Source organism: Mesoplodon bidens, assembly GCF_964165515.1.
Source record: "Mesoplodon bidens genome assembly, chromosome: 11".
Taxonomy (NCBI): Eukaryota; Metazoa; Chordata; class Mammalia; order Artiodactyla; family Ziphiidae; genus Mesoplodon; species Mesoplodon bidens.
Window position 1 is genome coordinate 60,395,397 of NC_138167.1, and position 19,077 is coordinate 60,414,473.

At 48.9% G+C, this 19,077-nt stretch overlaps 1 protein-coding gene across 1 annotated transcript in view; it reads right to left on the reverse strand.

Annotated features, from left to right (window-relative positions):
- Nucleotides 1-19,077, reverse strand: part of TBC1D22A (TBC1 domain family member 22A) — a 334,425-nt gene that overhangs the window by 174,978 nt on the left and 140,370 nt on the right. Inside the window, exon 8 of the mRNA XM_081249045.1 lies at nt 12,851-12,965. Coding sequence (XP_081105171.1) covers nt 12,851-12,965 — 115 coding nt within the window. The remainder of the gene's footprint in view (nt 1-12,850; nt 12,966-19,077) is intronic.

Sequence of the window (19,077 nt, forward strand, 5' to 3'; positions counted from 1 at the left end):
TCTCCTTGCTCTTTGAAGAATGGAATAAAAATCATCAAACTTCAACCCATACACATAGTCTGAAATACTCAAACAGGAAATTCAAAAACTAAAGTTGGGTTGAATGGTCCCTGAGGGTTCACAGAGGTTCAGGCCGTTCCTCAAAACTAAGGACAACACAGGACACTCCAGCAGCCTGAATAAAGCCCCTCGTCCTCCTCGTGCGTCCCTCGAAGAACCCTACTTGGTCCCAACCAAGAACACCCAATGCTATGCTCGTGAGGGGTAAAACATGCATCCTGAGAACGATTTCTCACTTCCAGTATTTGACAAGTCTAGCTAATCAGTCTATGAAGAACGTCTGTTAGTCTGCTTTTTGGTCAGTAACCGCTTTCACTTGGAGTTTAAAGCTGACGATTCTTCAGGCCCAGTCAGAGGGGCTGGTAATACAGTCTTTGCCGGTCAGTTAACGCTCAAGGCTACCTTTCTGCCCTGCTGGCTCGTGTCCACGCCCACAAGAGGTCCGTGATCCAGGCCTGCTTCACACTCTGTTCTTCATCCAGGGACCCTTGGCTGACTGAGTGGCTGACCAACAGAACCTCGTCCAGACCCGACGGGAAGAGCCATAATCACCGCGAGTCTGTCTCATGCTCTGCCCGCCTGGTGTCCACACCTCCGCCTGGCAGTGGAGGTCACCAGACGGGACCCAAAAGCCTGGCCTGGCTGCAGGCCGTGGAAGAGCCGTCCTCAGCAAGACTTCAAGCTGTCTGTGCAGGACTCGTGAAAGCCCCCGGCCAGGGAGGCCGAGCAGGGCTGTACCGCCCCCTGAGCCCGCCACAGCCACCTGACTGCCGGCAGCAGCTGCCCCGACGTCACCTGTGCTCGCCGTGCAGAGGGACCCAGGGCTGCAATCGGGCCTGACTCGTGCTTCTTTGGAGAAAATGGTCGTGGAAAGAATGTCACTTGCTGGACCTGGCAATGGACATGAACAGCTCAGAGAGAGGAGTAGATAGATGGTTGATTGGTCTTAGGCAGAAAATAAAGATTTCTGGAGGGAGGACGTGCAGGTAGCTGGAAACGATGGCTGCCACCAAACCACTCGTCTCCCAATATTTCCTCTCAAAACAATACAGAACCACCAAAAGGGAAAAATAAAACTACGCTGACACCATGGCCTCTCAGCTTGAAAACAAAGGCTGCCCACGCCTCAAAGTCACCGTCAGTGAAAAAGAGATCTCACCCGGTCCTGGCTCACAACCTCTCCTCCCCCCACCTCCAGGGGGCTTTAGGATGTGGGGGGCAGGGAGGGGGCCACAGAAAGTGAAGGACAACCCCAGCAGGCGGGGGTCTCACCGATGCTGTCCGCCATCTGGGCTGCACAGACAGAACCCAACACAGAGAACAACCCCCTCTTTAAGAAGCTGTGACACTCCACCAATGGCTCTTGTAACACGTAGTACTACAGGAAGAATAAGCATGTGGCCTGTGTGTAAAGACGTATGTGTGTGTATGGATTTGTTAAATTAATATTAACAAAATAAAAATTGATCTGAAAAGGGTTTCTGTGATTTAACAACAACCTTTGATAAAAGGGAAACATTTAAAGATGCTGAAAAACAAAGAAGACAGGAATTGGTACGTGTTATGTAAGAAACATTCTGAAAATTCCTGATTCTAACACAGAGAGCCATAAAAATTCGAGAAGAAAGCTAAAGTTTGTGGGGAGAAAAGATGAGTGAGAGTCTTCAAATGTAAATGCAAAGCTTTCCATTCAGCCCACACTCCTCTTCAGGACTTTAATTATCACGTAGGGATTCTGAATCCAGGCCCAGGAAATAGGGTCCACGACATTCTGAAACACTATGCAAAGTGTGGGGCAGGGGTCTCTCTGGGTAGAGGATCCAGGGCCGCAAGCTCTGAGCACAAGGCTCAGCCTCCGAGTTTTCGAAGGCCCTGGGCTGAACTGCTGAAGCTTCTGGATGTCAGATTATGTGGCATTTTATATTAGGAGGGTAAAAAGTGAAAGGACCCCACTAATGTATTTGTTAGCCTTTTCCTGTTAGCCAGAGCCAGGACCACTTCAGCAATGACTGCAATTTAAAACAAGAAATGAAGAGAAACCATTTAAAAGAAAGGAAATAAATCAGGAAAAAACAACAACAACCGTGAAACTGCACTCCAATGGAAAGGAAATAGAACTTGTTCTCTGATGAAAGGATTTTAAAAGGCTGTACAAAGGGTCCCAATTAAGGAGGATAAAATTCTACCACCTCAGCCTTGGGAATCATATCCGAATGTAAGAAAGCACTTCGGCACCGTGTCAGTAAGAAAAGCTACAAATTGGGGAAATTAATCCTTGACTTAACTACCAGCAGCAGGCAAAAACTCACATCATCAGGGAACTCGTGGCCGGCCGTGGGCAGAGCCAGGCTGCCGGCAGCTTAGGAGGTATCCGCGGGGCAGGGCTGCCCGGCTGGCTGTTCAGATAAAGCAGAGACACCGATTCCAGATCCGAAACACCAGGACCTCGGCAGGTTATTTAACTTCTCCACGCCTCCCTTTTCCTAACTCAAAGCAGTAACGTCTACCCTAGAAGGTTGTCGTTAGAATGAAAAGAAATGCACAGTGAAGTTAATTAAGCCGTGAAGTTAGCTCAGGGGAATTAGGAGAGGGGTCGGGGAGAACTCCTTCTTTACCCCACAACCCTATGACACCACGGCTAGACAGCGGCTGTCACTTCAAGGAAGGTGAGCCACCACCTAAGTACCAGGAGGAACAAGATGATTAGCTCATGGATCTGGGGCCTCGGAGCCCCAGGTCCTAAGAGACTAACCCACTCACCAGCGCACCAGCCCAGAACAAGTGCTCCTTAAATGTTGGGGACTGTCACCTAACACATGAAAGGCTGCACCTAAGCCATCACTTTTGGCAACGGAGGAAAAGACTGTAGACCCCCAGGGTCTGATTGGAGAGCGAGGTGAGGACACAGTGGGATCAAACTGATGGAAGGCAAGGTCCCAGAAACAGGCCCACAGGCCAAAGAGAGGACTGGCCACCTTCTGGGTGGCTGATGACTGGAGAGGCTTTGCTTCGTCGTTCATAAGAGACACCAGCATCTTCCTCGGCTGGTGGAAGTGTAGCAGAGACCAGCAGATGCCAACGCGTGTTCCGCATGTGCATGCACTGCATTTCCACAAAGCTGCCCCAACTGAGTCCACCTCCACCTCGCTCCAGATGGGCCAGTGTGCGCCTCAAGGACTGGGGACAAACGATCCTGTGTGTAACGTCCCCCAGAGAGGCTGCTGGTCACACACCTGCTTTTGCCACGCTAGCGCACATGGGGCACAAGGCCTGCAGCCGCCAGGCTCCACTACAGTGTTGTTTCCCTACACACGCACACACACACACACACACATTCGCACACCCTTGTCCCTTCCAAGTTCCTAATCAGGCCTGCTGAATACGGCTCCTGCAGGTTGAAAACTCAAACGTCAATGCTGGAGAGTGTCCTACTTGCTCCTGGCCCTTCAGCTAACTCCCCGAGTCCCTTAACATCGTGGAGCCCTGGCCCACGCTGGAACAGCCTCACGGGCAAACACTGACATATCTACAAACAAGTGACACGCACATATAAGCACACAGATGCACGCGTAGGTCCTGTCTCCAGACAGGAGGTACCAATAATGCTCAGAACGCCCCAAAGACATAGAAAGATGGCAATCCCGGACGCAGCTGCAGAGCAGACATTCAAACATCTTTCTGGTACACAACCTGGCAAATGTTATCAAGACTTAAAAATACCCAACCGTAGGGGCTTCCCTGGTGGCGCAGTGGTTGAGAGTCCACCTGCCGAGGCAGGGGACACAGGTTCGTGCCCCAGTCCGGGAAGATCCCACATGCCACAGAGCGGCTGGGCCCGTGAGCCATGGCCGCTGAGCCTGCGCGTCCGGAGCCTGAGGCCACAGCAGTGAGAGGCCCACGTACCGCCAAAAAAAAAAAAAAAAAAAACCCAACCGTTGAGTCAGTAATGGCTCTTCTAAGAGTATATGTCAAGAAAACACTCCAAAATGCAATCAGGAATTTACTGAGCTACTACGTGTACTGTCCGTGACAGTGAAAAAGTAGAAACCAGGCAAACGTGCCTCAACAGAAAACAGCCAAATTATATCACCACACAGTGGGATATGGTCCGGAATGCTTGTGTTCCCCCCAAATTTAAATGCTGAAACCCTAACCCCAAAGAGGACAGTGCTAGGAGGTGGGGCCTTTGGGAGGTGCTTTGGTCATGAGGGTGCAGCCCTTACGAATGGGACTCGTGTTCTTACAAAAGGGACCCCCCAGAGCTCCCCTCGCCCCTCCCACCCCACGAGGACACAGTGAGAAGATGCCAGCTGTGCACCAGGCAGAGAAGCGCCCCAGAATGCAGCCATGCCGGCCCCTGATCACAGACGTCCAGCCTCCAGAGCTGCGAGAAACAAACTTCGCTGCTTATAAGCTACCCAGTCTGTGGAATTTCGTATAGCAGCCCACACAGACGAAGACAGGACCTCTACTTTCTTTACGACAGCTTTACTGAGATATAACTTACATACCACACAATTCAGCCAGTGAAAATGGTTTTCAGTATATTCACTAAGCTGTGCAACAATCACTACAACCTGATTTTAGGACATTCCGTCCCTCCTAAAAGAACCCCTGCGTCCAGCGAGTCAACCCCCATCCCCCCAATTCTGTTCCCAAGCCACAAGCAACCGCTCGTCTATGCTCTGTCTCTACAAATTTGCCTATTCTGGACACTTCATATAGATGGAATCATACAGCACGTGGCCTTTTGTGGCTGGCTTCTTTCGCTGAGCATGATGTTTTCAAGGGCCGTCCGTGTTATAGCATGTCTCGGTCCTTTCACTGCTGAATGCTACTTCATTGTACAGGTAGATCATCCTTTATTTACACCTTCATCAGCTGATGAACACTTGGGTTGGGGTGTGGGTTTCACTGGCTGAAAGAAACAATGCTCCTGTGCGTGCCTGGGCAGGCTTTTGCCAGTAACTCTAGGTTTAACTCTTTGCTGAAATGCCACACACTGTTGGTCAAAGTTGCTCGGCTAGTGTGACGCCCCCAGCAACACATGAGGTTTCTAATTTCTCCACATCCTTGCCAACTTCTCTTACTGTTCCTCTTTTTGATTTCAGCCATCCTAGGGGGTGTGAGATGGTATTTCATTGTGACTTTGGTTTGCATTCCCTAAGGATTAATGATGTCAAGCATCTTTTCATGTTTATTGGCCATTTGTCTATCTTCTTTGGAGAAATGTCTATTCAAATGCTTTATCCGTTTCTAAAAATTAGATTATCTTATTGAGTTATGAGAGTTCTTTATATATAATGGCTATGTCTCTTACCAGGTAGATGATTTGCTAATATTTTCCCCCATTCTGCAGAGGTCTTTCCCCTTTCTTGAGACTCTACAGCACAAAGTTTCCATTTTCATGTAGTCCAGTTCACCTATTTCTTTCTTTTGTCATTTTTGCTTTTGGTGTCATATCTAAGAAACTATGGCCTAACCCAAGGCCGTGAAGATTTACTCCTATGCTTTCTTATTAGAGTCTTATAGTTTTAGCTCTTACATGTAGGTCCATGATTCATTTTATTTTTGTGTATGGTGAGAGGCAGGGATGGAACTTTATTTTTTTGCATGTTGATATCTAGTTGTCCCAGCACCATATGTTGAAAAAGACCATTTCCCCACTGGGCTGTCTTGGCGTCACTGTCAAAGATCAACTGACTGTAAATATGAAGGTTTATTTCTAGACTTTCAATTCTGTTCCATTGATCTACATGTCCATCCATAAGCCAAAATGACACTTTCTTGATTACTGTAGTTTGGTAGTAAGTTTTGATATCAGGAAGTGTGAATCCTCCAACTTAGTTCTGTCTCAAGATTCTTTTGGCTATTCTGTGTCTCTTAAATTTTCATATGAATTTAAAGATAAACTTGTCAATTTTGGCTACAGGTTTGACAGGGATTGCACCGACTCTTTAGATCAATTTGGGGAGGACTGCCATCTTTATACTATTAAGTCTTCCAATCCATGACATGGGATGTCTTTCCATTTATTTAGATCTTCTTTAATATCTTTCCACAATGTTTTCTAGTTTTCAGAGTAAATACTGTACTTCTTTTTGCTAAATTTAGATCATTTTATTCATTTTGACACTATTGTAAATGGAACTGTTTTCATAATTTCATTTTTGGATTGTACATTGCAAGTGTATAGAAACATAACTGATTTTTCTACCTTGATCTTATAACCCACAACCTTGGGTGAACTCATTTGTTAGCTTTCATAATTTTTTAGTAGATTTCTTTGGATTTTCTATATACAGATCACGTCATCTGCAAAGGGAGGTAGTCTACTTCTTCATTTCCATTCTCAATGTCTTCTGCTTCATTTTCTTGCTTAACTGCCCAGGCCAGAACCAGTACAATGTTGAATAGAAGTGAGGAGCACACACATCCTTGTCTTGCTCCTAATCATAAGGGGAAAGCATTCGGTCTTTCCCATTAAGCATGACGTTAATTGTGGGTGTTTCACGGATGCTCTTTATTAGAGAGGAAGTTCTATTTCCAGTTTGTTGAGTGTTTTTATCGTGAAAGGGTGCTGGATTTTGTCAAAAAGCTTTTTCTGTGTCAATCATTCTGAGATGGTTGCGTTGTTTTGTCTTTCAGTCTGTTAGTATAGTGTATTACATTGACTGATTTTTCTCTATGTTGAACCAACCTTGAATTCCTGAGATAAATCCCATTTGTTCTTTTACTATGTTACTACATTCAGTTTCTTAGTATTTCATCGAGGATTGTTACATCTATCTTCATAAGGAATACTAGTCTCTGGCTTTCTTTCCTTGTGATATCTTTGTCTCCCACTTTGGTATCAGGCTAATACTAGCCTCACTGAATGAACTGAAAAGCGTTTCCTCTCTTCTATTTTTGGAAGAGTTTGTGAAGGAGTGGTGTTAATTCTTTGTTAAATGTGGGTAGAATTCACCAGTGAAGTCATATGATCCTTGGCTTTTCTTTGTTGGAATTTTTTAAATTACTAATTTAATCTCCTATATACATTGTTCTTGTACATATCCATATAGATATTGATAAATAAATGTACATATTATATTATACTATATTATACTGTATTATATTACATTATATTCAGAGAGAGAAACTTATCTTAAGGCACAGGCTCACACAGTGATGGGGACTGGCAAGTCTGAAACTTGTAGGACAGGCCAGCAGGCTGGAAACTCAGGCAGGATGTCTATGTCTTAACAAGAATTTCTTCTACTTCAGGAAATCTCAGTCTTTGCTCTTAAGGCCTTCAACTAATTAGATAAGGTCCAGCCATATTATGCAGGGTAATCTGATTTATTCAAACACTACTAATTTAAATGTTAATCACATCCAGAATATACCTTCACAGCAATATCTACACTGGTGTTTGACCAAATAAGTAGGCACCACAGCCTAGTCAAGTTTATACAAAATCAACCATCACAGTCAGTTTTGGTAATTTGTGCCTTTCTAGGAACATCTTTTCATCCACATTCTCGAATTTGGAGAGTTGCTCACAGCATTTTCTTAGTGCTGTTTATTTCTAAAAGCACTCATAACTTTAGTCATTTGAGTCTTCTCCCCTTTTCTCCTAGGTCAGTCTAGCTGAAGGTTTGCCAACATTTTGTTGATATTTTTGAAGAACCAACATTGGTTTTATTGATTTTTCTCCACTGTTTTTGTATCCTCTACCTCACTTACTTTGTTCTAGTCTTTATTTCCTTCCTTCTGTTTGTTTTGGCTTTAATTTGCTCTTCTTTTTCTAGTTTCTGAAATTGAAAACTCAAGTTAATGACTTGAGATGTCCCTTTTTAATATAAATATCTCTTGGAGCACTGCTGTAGCTGCATGCCATAAGTTTGGGTATGTTGTGTTTTCATTTTCATTCATCTCAAAGTAATTTCTAATTTTCCTTGTGATTTCTTCTCGGACACATTGCTTCTTTTTTTTAATCTTTTTTTTTTAATTTATTTTTGGCTGCGTTGGGTCTTTGTTGCTGCGTGGGGGCTTTCTCTAGTTGTGGCGAGCGGGAGCTACTCTTCATTGTGGTGCACGGGCTTCTCTTGCGGTGGCTTCTCTTGTTGTGGAGCATAGGCTCTAGGTGCGCGGGCTTCAGTAGTTGTGGCACGTGGGCTCAGTAGTTGTGGCTCGTGGGCTCTAGAGTGCAGGCTCAGTAGTTGTGGCACACTGGCTTAGTTGCTCTGTAGCATGTGGGATCTTCCCGGACCAGGGTTCGAACTCGTGTCCCCTGCACTGGCAGGCGGATTCTTAACCACTGTGCCACGAGGGAAGTCCCCACATTGCTTCTTTATGATTGTGTTCTAAAATCTCCACATGTTTGTCAAATTCTTCAAATTTCCTTCTGTTACGGATATCTAATTTAATGTCTGTGTGGTCAGAGAACACAGTTTGTATGACTTCCATCCTTTCAACTGTACTGGCGCTTGTTCTATGGTCTAGCATATTGTCTGTCCTGGAGAATGTTTCGTGTGCACTTGAAAAGAATGTGATCCTACTGTGACGGGTGCACTGCTCTGTAGATGTCTGTTAGGTCTAGGGGTTTTCAGGTGCTTAGTTTTCTTTCTTTCTTGTTGATCTTCTGTCTATAGTTTTCCTACCCATTATTGAAAGGAGTGTGTCACTATGTTTTAAAAAGATATTTTTTAAGTGCTTAATGACTTTGGGAAATGTTCAGTAGATATTAAACAAAAAGCAATACTAGGATGTGCATGCATAACATAACTGCTGCAGTGTAAAAAGTATATTGACAAAAGACCAGAAGGAAATTAGTAAAACGTCCCAATGACGGCTTCTGGGACAAGGAGCTATAACTGTTAATGAGTTTTCCAATTTTTCAATAAGTCCATTATTTTGACCATCATCAAGATGTTTTTAAGTAGAAAATCTGACTACATACACATCACGGGCTATACAAGCATACAGCCCCCTCCTGTCACTTCAGGGGCTGCCAAACAGCAGCCCCACCCTCTGGTTCTGACCCACCAGCGTTCCCAGGGCCCTCTGCTTTCCACTTCCCCCACAAGGAACAGAACTGCCACAGGAAGCCTCCTGTATGCAGATGCACTCGTTTCTGTCTTTAAAATGTTTCTGAGACGAGCTGTGGACCCCAAAAGTACATTAGGTGGGAGGCACACCAAAGGAAGCCAGGTGAGGATGCATTTAAAAGCAGCCTTGGGAGGCTTCCCTGGTGGCGCAGTGGTTGAGAGTCCGCCTGCCGATGCAGGGGACACGGGTTCGTGACCCAGTCCGGGAAGATCCCACATGCCACGGAGCGGCTGGGCCCGTGAGCCATGGCCACTGAGCCTGCGCGTCCGGAGCCTGTGCTCCACAATGGGAGAGGCCACAACAGTGAGAGGCCCGCGTACGGCAAAAAAAAAAAAAAAAAAAAAAGCAGCCTTGGTTCATGTAACATATGGAAAAAACAAAGTGCAATGAGGGAAAACTTAAATGCAAACAAGGAAAATTAAAACAACTGTTTCTAAAACTGTAACTTATCAATGAGAAATGAGCAACAGCTCTTCTCTCCCTGTCACTCGAAGCCCAATTCATACTAACAGTGGAAAAGGCAAAAGAATGGCAGCTCCACTAGCATTCAGCTGACAGCAAACTCCCTGCATCACTTCTGCTCTGTGTCCCGACTGGTTGGCATCACTTCTCCTCTGTGCCCCCTTGCCAACCGCACACCAAATCCAATTCCAGCGCATCCCAATCTCCAGGAACCGCATGCTAAAATGTCTTCTCTGGGCAAAATTAACCTATTTAAAAACAACCTGTGCTTTTGAGACTCTGACTTACAAACAGGAACATAAAAATAAATACCCATAATGTTCATAAGTAAATACACTGTTTATGCCAGTCACTTTCCGTCTTAGCTTTCAAGAGTAATTTATTTTACGAGGAAATGACATATAAAATCAAATCAATCAGAGCTTACACATGCTGATAATGAAAATCAATTGTAAAATACTCCTCATCTTCCAAAATTCGTCGCCGGAATTCCTCCCATGCGCCCAACCCTCATTCAGTCAGTCCGAAGAGCTGGTCCAAAGTGCCAGAGTAGTTTCTAAATCTAAGTAGCACAGAGGATGGGGAGGGGGGGATGCTTCTTCGTTTTTTGCTATGCTGAAATTATTTGGTTCAAGTAAAATATGTCTCTACTTAAATTGTGGGACTCAAGGTGACAGAATAATGGTTGTTAATTTTAAATCAGATTTAACATTGCTCAAAGGAATATGGCAGTCCCTGTTTGAAAAATACAGGCTTTACTTAAAACTTGCGCCACGCCTGGGGGGAAGAAAACTAAAAAAAATCCAACAATAGGAGAATGGTTTCATGAACTATGCTACATTATCTCAACAGAATATTATGTGCAGGAGGCGGAAACGATCTTTACAAAGATTTCTTAATAATATAGGGATGAGCTTATGTTACAAGGTTAAATGGGGAAAAGGCATGAAACAATTTTATACATAATGTGCTCTGAACTACGTAAATGCAACACACGGCGAAAAGACTCAGGAGCTCTGCCCAAACGGCTGTCCTCCCCGGGTGCTGCGGCAGGCCCGCGCCCCGTCTCCAGGCCAGCCTGATGGGGACACACAGGCACAGACACCAGCGAGGGATGACCAGCGAGCAGCCGTCGGGGGCCCCAATGCAGAGGGCAGTGGGGAACGCAGCCGGATCAAGGCTAGAGGGGCCCTCCCTCCTTCCAGCCCAAACCGAGACATCAGGACCCCCGGGCTCAGCAGAGCTAGAGAGAAAGAAACTGGACCCAACCCTGCGCTTCCCAGCCGGGAGCCTCCGCCTCCGAGCACACGGCACCCTCCTGGAGTGACACTCAGCTCCTGGGCTCCCCCCGCTGGCCTCAGCACCACTTGCGTGGCCATCTTCTCCCGCCTCCGCCTCTGGACAGCCCGCACACTGTGACCCCACCTCCAGGGTCCCAAGAGCTCTCCTGACCTCTGTCCCTGGCCGTCCCTTGCGGGGGACAGGCACCTCCAGGGCCCACCCAAGACCATGGGCTCCATCCTGAGGTTAGTTGGGGATTTGTTCCACACTTACTTGGAGAGGCTGTGGCTGGCGGTGGTGGACGTGCCTGTGACTGTGTGTGCCCGAGCGTGCTTGCACGTGTGCGTGCACCAAACTTGCATTTTGAAGACACTGTCCCTGGACAGCGGGACAGCGGGGCGAGGTGCCCCGGAGGAGACCGGGGCTGCTGGCTGCCCCAGGAGGCCAGTCGGGCCGCTGCACATGTGTGTTCTGTGTGTGTGTGTGTGTGTGTGCATGTGTATGTGTGTGTGAGTGTGTGTGGTGAGGGTTACGGAAGGCAAGGAGAGTCTCTCTGAGTCTCTACCTGAAGGTACCACTTGAACACAGATTCTCTTTCCTCCAGCTTTTCTCTCTTCTGGACAATTAACATCACGGTCATGTCCCTTCGTCCTAGCTTGCTGATCATTCAGACAAATGCACAATGGATTGCTTGGGTCTTACAACGTAAGCTGCTGCTAGACTCATTAAGGCAAACTTATTTACCACATTAATTAAATGGTCTATTTAACATGGAATATCAGTTCTCTAATCACATCTCAGTTGAACTTCTTCTTTCAATTAACAGCTCTGAAGTCTACTGACAGAGGTCCTACTGTTCTAGGATCATTACAAACATTTTCATTATCTGTCAAATGAGAGAGGGAGAAGCAGAGAGGCAGGAGTGCTCTCAGGAGTGACCTCTCCCTGCTGCAGAGATGAGGGGGGAGCAGCCCGTGCCTGCTGGTTGCCTAGCAATGAAGAGACTCCCATGAAATCGTCAGTGCTGGGAGAGGGGTGGCCACAAAGTGGACCAAGTGGGTACATTCTCATCCTCAGAGGATCATCTGCCCTGGAGTCAACCTCACTCTCCAGATTACAACAACGATGGAATCGAAGCTGGCCAGAAACTGAAATGGCTAAAACACAACCTAAAAAACCAACAAACACCAAGGCAGGAAGGTTCACATGAAGGCAAAGCAATATCAGTTTTAAATAAAAATGCTACAACTAAAGAGTAAACCCCTCCTTTGGCATTTAGATTTTATCCACAGATGAATTAAAAAGTAGATCCTGCACATGTGTTATCAGAATTGTTTTTAAACTTGAAATATAAACCAGGGGAAGGTATATTACAGTTGGCTGCTGCAACATAAATGGAAGAAAAAATATGCAGTACTCAGAGAGAAACAGCACAACCCAACCTAAATGCCCATTAAACCAATTATTTTGCATGTAATTAATATTTCCATAAAATTAAATGCTACTAGTATATCAAAAGCAGAAAGGTGATGAACTGCCGCAGAAACGCAATTAAAGAAGATTCGGTTTTTAGCTTGTAAGCAAAACATTCAACTAATATTCTGTCACCTTAACCTTACCCACTTAAATCCAAACCATTAAAGCCGGTGCTCTGATGGCCATTAACACAAAACTACACTCCCCATATATACTGCATTTCTCCTCATATATTAGTAAAAGGAAGATATTAATAATAATAACTGCATCTTAATGTCTTCAGTAGTTGGGCATGTGGATTTAAAGACTTTTTTAAAGCTGGCATCAATGAGAAAACTACTATTCTCTAATATTAGTTGTCATTAATAACAGTAAAATTAATAGCAATTTTCAGTATTGGTATAATTATGCATAGCAACAATCGTAAGGCCACTAAAGTTAATGTTTGTGAGAAGAAAACATCATGATATGATCTTACCTATGTATTCACAAATGAAGACTACAAAGAAAGGAGTGACAAGGTCATTTATCCCCTGAACATATCCACTGGCAGGGTGACGTATGGCCCATATAAACAATATCCTTTCAAAAATCTGAAAGAAAATTGAACAGCTGGTGAAGCAAAAAGTAAACACATCAGAAACTTTTAAATGTACACATTCTTAAAATATACACCATCAATACTTTTCAATCTCTAATACTAAAACACAAATGGGTTTAATTTGTTTGTAAAATTCCAGTTATCTTAATTTTTTATAGACTCACAAGCAATATGGAGTACATCACCAACCCCTGAGCACAGTCCCACCCCACGAGCTGGCTCCCACAAAAGATGCTCTCTGCTCCTCCAAGCCCCTTGGGTAACCACTGCATGTGGCTGCCCTGGACCTGGTCAGCCAGCACAGCAGCACCCGGCCTATCAGTGAAGGAGAGAGGGATGGAGGGACAGAGGAATGGATGGGCAGGTGGGTGGACGCATGCATGAATGGGTACATGGATGGATGGAAGGGTGGGGGGATGGAAGGGTGCATGGGAGGGAGGGAGGGAATGGATGGATGGATGCTCTAAATTTCCCGCATATGACATTCTTTATTGAGGTATCATTGACATATAACAGTATATTAGCGTCAGGTGTACAACATAATGATTCAATATTTGTAAATACTATATTGGGAAATGACCACCATAATAAGTCTAGTTAACATCCATCACCGTACACACGTTATACTTTTTTTTTTCTTGTGATGAGGACTTTTAAGATTTAGTTTCTTAGCAACTTTCGAAGATGGGATACAATATCATCAACTGTACTCTCCGAGCTGTACATTACAGCCCTACGACTTTGTTTCATTCTGACCCCCTTCTCCCACGTCACACACACACCCCAACCCTGACCTCTGGCAACCACCAATCTGTTCTCTGCATCTCTGAGCTAGGTTGGTTTTTTTAATGGATTTTCTTTCAGATTATTTCCCACGATATTGAATAGTTCGTTATAAGATACTGAATACAGCTGCCTGTATACAGCAAATCCTCGTTGCTTGTCTGTTTTACTTATAGTAGTCTGCACCTCTTAATCCCATACTCCTAATTTATCCCTCCCCCTCCCTTCCCCTTTGGGAACCGTAGGTTTGTTTTCCATGTCTGTGAGTCTGTTTTGTTTACGGATTCATGTGTATTACTTATTGGACTCCACACGTAAGTGACATGACAGACGTCTTCATAAACCCCTGGGGAGCGGTCAGCAAGGGATCCGGAGGCCAGCGTCTTCCGTCACCCCTACTCCCGCCAGCCATCCGACAACCCGGGGGCCTCCTCTCTCCCGACCGCTACATCACTCACTCACGCCACCCTCTCCTCCACCTTCCTTCAGGAGAGGGATCTCGCCAGGCACAACACAGCGCCCTCAGCCACGCGCACGCACACGCGTGCACGTGCACACGGCTTAAAGAGCGTCGCTGGCTCCACCCCCCACCTACACACGGTGCCCCCGCGTCCGGCCCTGCCTCATGGTCCTCCCCTCCTCTCCGCCCAGCTCCCAGATTGCAGCTGCGCTGAGCCTGCCAGGCTGACACCTCCTGCCGGGCTCGCTGCCTAGAAAGCCTGTCCCTCCCCTGCTTACCTGGCTTCCAGCTAAGCCCCAGCCCCTCGATGGAGACTGTGCTGCCACCTGCGCCCCCCAGCCTGCCGGGAGAGCCAAGCGCTGCCTGCTTGTGAGCCTCCCCCGGTCCCCCACCCGGCAGAGCGTCCCTGCTGAGCCGAACCGCCTCCCTTCAGTGACGCACCCACCGCCGGCTCCCCGACCCCGGGCTCCTGCCACTGGGCCAGGCCTCGCTGCCCTCCCGGGCCTCCCACCAGCGCAGGCTGTGTGCCAACAGAGGATAACTCACGTCATTTCCAAACGGGCTGATCTTGCGAAGCCAAGCATGTTTGTACCCAAGGAGGTGAACCCCTCCCAGTACTGACTACATTCCTACATGTCACTGGGCCCGTGGTCTAGACACCCCCAAGTCACCACCAGCTCCGGCATTTACAGCGAGGGGCCTGGTGCCCAGACGGGGGAGGTCAACCAGGGCACCGCCCAAACCCCACCCTAGCACTCGTCCACTGGGGTTCTCCCAAATGGGCCACAATGGAACCATCCGTCCATCAGGCGGCAGCTCGGCCCAGCACCTGTAACAGGGCCACCTGGTAGATGTGTGCTGAGTGAGCAACACGTTCATGCTCTCTCTCCATACACATTTGTCATTTGAAGTCAACAGCTTTCCAGCCAGAACTGAATATTTAAGTAAGATCAAAAGACCAAAATCATTCAGCGATGTGCACCATTTGCTGTCTCGCACAGACAGCACTAGGTGGTGAGTCCTCCTGCTGCAGCACCGGGCTCACCACCCTCGGTGACGCAGGGAGCAGCACCCCATAAGCCAGGGTGGCAGGCAGCCGAGAGGCCAGACGAGCAGGCGGGGTCCTTGCAGGGGGGAGCCCCTCTCGGGCCCCAGCACCTCTCAGTCACAGGTCAGACATGCAGCAGCCACGGCCCCGCCCGGCCGCGTGTACACGAGGAAAGCCCAGGGACGGGCGGCAGGGCTGCGCGTGCAGGGGGCGGCCTGGGTGCAGACAGGCTGGGAGGGTAAGGCGCATTCAGCCCAGGCCCCGCTGGCAGGAGGACCCCAGGACCGTTCGTCAGGAAGCTCCGTAGGGGCCTGGAGCCCTGCAGACCAGGAGCAGGGGAGGGTGGACGGGGGCTACACGCAACAGGCAGGGGAGCCCCAGACGGCTGGCCACACAAGGGCAGGAGGGGCAGCAAAGGTCAGCTGAGCATCTCCTCGTTCACTGGGGCCCTGGCAGACCTCCATCCAATGCTGCACAGTCCGCCAAAGATGACCGGCAGGCAGGGGGTCCACCTGCACACCTCCTGGGACGCCGCCCCTGGAGTGTGAGCGGGGCCCTGTGACCTGCTTCTAACCAACCAAATACAGCCAAGGGGATAGGATTACATCACAGAAGATCATAACCCAGCCTGCCAGGAGACGTTCTCCCCTGCTGGCTTCTGGGAAGCCGGCTTCTGAGCTGTGAGCTGCACGTGCAAAGGGCCACGTGCCGAGGAACTGAGGGGGGCCGAGAGCCAGCAAGAACCCGAGACCCCCAGCTCTGCAGCCTACAAGCCCCCAGATTCTGCCAGCAGCCAGGGGCATTTGGAAGCAGATCCTTCCCCAGGGGAGCCTCAGATGAGGCCGTGGCCCAGACAGCACCTTGACTGCAGCTTGCGGAGATCCTGAGCTAAGACCTGCCCAGACTCCTGAGCCGCAGAAACTTTGAGACAACAAATGTGAATAAATGTGTGTTGTTTTAAGGCGCTAGGTTTGTGGCAATGCTGTTATGCGGCAAGACATAACTAATACAGAGGAGACAACTGAGGCACAGAAGAGTTAAGCAACTTCCCCAAAGTCACACAGCCTGTGAGCTGCAGAGCCAGGATTCCACCCTGCTGGTCTGACTAAATGGGGACCTTGTACAGCCTAGAAAGGGCCGCCACTACTATGCTTTAGGATAAAAGAGTTGTTTTCGTACATGAATCGAAAAAGAAGAGAAGACCAAGAAATTAGAATTTTATAGTAAGAAAGAAACAGAAAAGACTATGAGCTCCTGGTGAGGAAAGTCTGCATTGGATCTATCTGCAACTGCCTGAGGTCCAGCAGGGAGCTGTCCACGCAGCAGGGGTTTGGGGTGTGTGTGTGTTTGTGTGTGTGTGTGAGAGAGAGAGAGAGAGAGAGAGGGAGGCAGGGAGGGGGAGGGAGAGAGAGAGAGAGAGAGAGAGAGAGAGAGGGAGGGAGGGAGGGAGAGAGAGCGTGGGCATGTGGATTGAAGGACATGCCAGAGCTCGGAGCACAGAGACCTCCCCTCCTCCTCTGCAATTCCATCCTCCTGGAAAGTGGTAATTTAAGCCGTGGAGCACTCCCACTGTTAACTAAGCCTCACACTTTCAGAGGGCTTGTGACACACACACATACACACACTCCTAAACCTGCTCACAAGCATGAATGCCATTTTGCCCTCGGCGGCCCTGGCACCAAGAGAAGCCATTTGGCACTGCTGACGTGGCCAGCTTTACCCTGGGAGGAATGGCTGGGGCGCTGGAGTCTTGTCCAGTGCAAACAACTCAGCACCTGTGCAGGCGACTGGAATGAACTGTTCCTGGTGCCGGGAAAGGCCTGAGACAGCTGCAGGGGGGCTGGGCTGGCCGGGGCTCCTGACTCAGGCCCGAAGCAAAGCCTCCACTGGCCCAGCTTCTCCTGTGGGGAATCCAGAGCAGGCTGTCCTGAGATGAACTAGTTGCCCCGAACACTCCACAAGGAACCCAAAGAGAGAACCCCAGAACCATCGGTCCCCAGAGCCAGGCTGCAGGGCATGGGGGGGGGGGTGGCGGCTGAGCGTCCCCTCAGGGAACAGGCAGAGGTCAGGCACGTCCACGGCACCGTCCACAAGGAGAGAAATCAGCCATCTAGGCCTCTGGCAGCTGGCGCCAGCCTTGATGTTAAGGCACTTGGAAAGGGTGCACTGTATTATTTTGAGGAAAAATGTAGAATTCAGATTTCCTATTAGCTAAGGCAGCTGTCGGTTCAAATCACTTAGATTTAACTCTACTTGATCTCTTTGGATAACCTGGAAATTATATTTTTACAACTTTAACCCCAGTAATGTGTAAATAAAGGGCCAGGTGGCTCAAGCATAAAACGAAAGTGGATTTTAAGGCGGCAGGCAGGCTGAGGCGGCGAGAAGAGCACGTCCGTGGAGGTCTGCAAACCAGGTGCAAATCCCGGCTCTGCCACCACAGAGACATGGGCTTTGGGGCCATCAGGCCCTGAGGTCAGGCCCAGATCGCATGGACAGCCCTGTGCCTCCCAGGCACCTCCATCCCTCACCTAGGCCCCCGCGGCAGGCCCAGGGGCCCCCGGTCTCCTGGCTGGTCGCCCTGCTGACACCTGTACTCACCATCCCATGAAGCGGCGCAGGGGCTGCTGAGATGTGAACACATCAGGTCACACGTCCAGCCCCGGGGCTTCCCTGACTCTGAGGGAAAAAGCAGACTCCTAGCCATGACTCCACGGAGCCGGACGTGCTGCCCTGTCCTCGCCCCTCGTGGCCTCCACCGGGTCCCCTCACACTGCGCCCACTTCTATCCCTACCTCGGGGCCTTTGCACTTACTTGTTCCTTCCGCCTGGAATGCCCTTCCCCCCAACTTCCCATGGCCACCATGATTTTCAGTATAAGGTCTTAGTTCAAACCCTTCTCGTGGAAGACAACATCCTTTACGCCCTACGGAGGCGGAAGATCCTCTTCCCCGCCCATTTCCATAGAAGCACCCCCCAGAGGAAGGGTCTTCCTCCATCTCGCTCACTTCTGTGCCCTTGGTCCTGGCGTGCAGCTGAATGGAGCTCCATTGGCTGAATGGACGTGTATATGAGTAAGGTCCCCCACCCTCCATTTTCAGCCCTTGCTCCCCTCTGTTCTGTAAGCTCTCTGCCATCAGGCAGCACCTGGACCTTCCCGCCTGGGGTCTCTCTGGACAGACGACACCCGGGGTGCCTCCTGGATTTGGGACTGGCTTTTCCCATTCTGTTTCTCCATCAAGCAATGCTCCAGACCTGGCTCCTCAGATGCCAACCAGTCAGGACCTCAAGGTCCCCCACTTGTCTAAGATGGGAAATGGCCTGGGAGGGGAGACTCAGCTCCATGGCGGGGAAGGAGGTGGGGGCATTTGGTGCAGGGAGACTTCGGAGAGGAGGCGACGGCAAACAGGGCTGTGAGGCTGACGAGGAGTTGTTCAGAGGGAAGGAGGCAAGAGGAGCCTTCTAGAGAGCAGACAGACAGCCATGGCAAGAGGCAGCGGGATGGCGCAGGGCTCAGGCGCTACGCGTGGCTGAGGATCGGGGCCAGCGGCCTTCGCAAGATGGCCTGGCTCCGCGTACTGAGAACTTTCTGTTTATCCACGCACAGATCTCCCTGCTTCCAGGCCATAAGTCAAGGACTGGAAGTGAACAGAATCTACCCCAGGAGGCTGGGCAAAGCATTCGCGACTGTCCACCAGCACCGGGTCCATCCCACAGAGGAGGAGGGTGTGCGTGCCCTCCTCGGGGACCATGCCACCTGCGAGCCGTCTCCATGCCCACCTGCCCCAACGCCACACAGGTACCTGGCCGCTG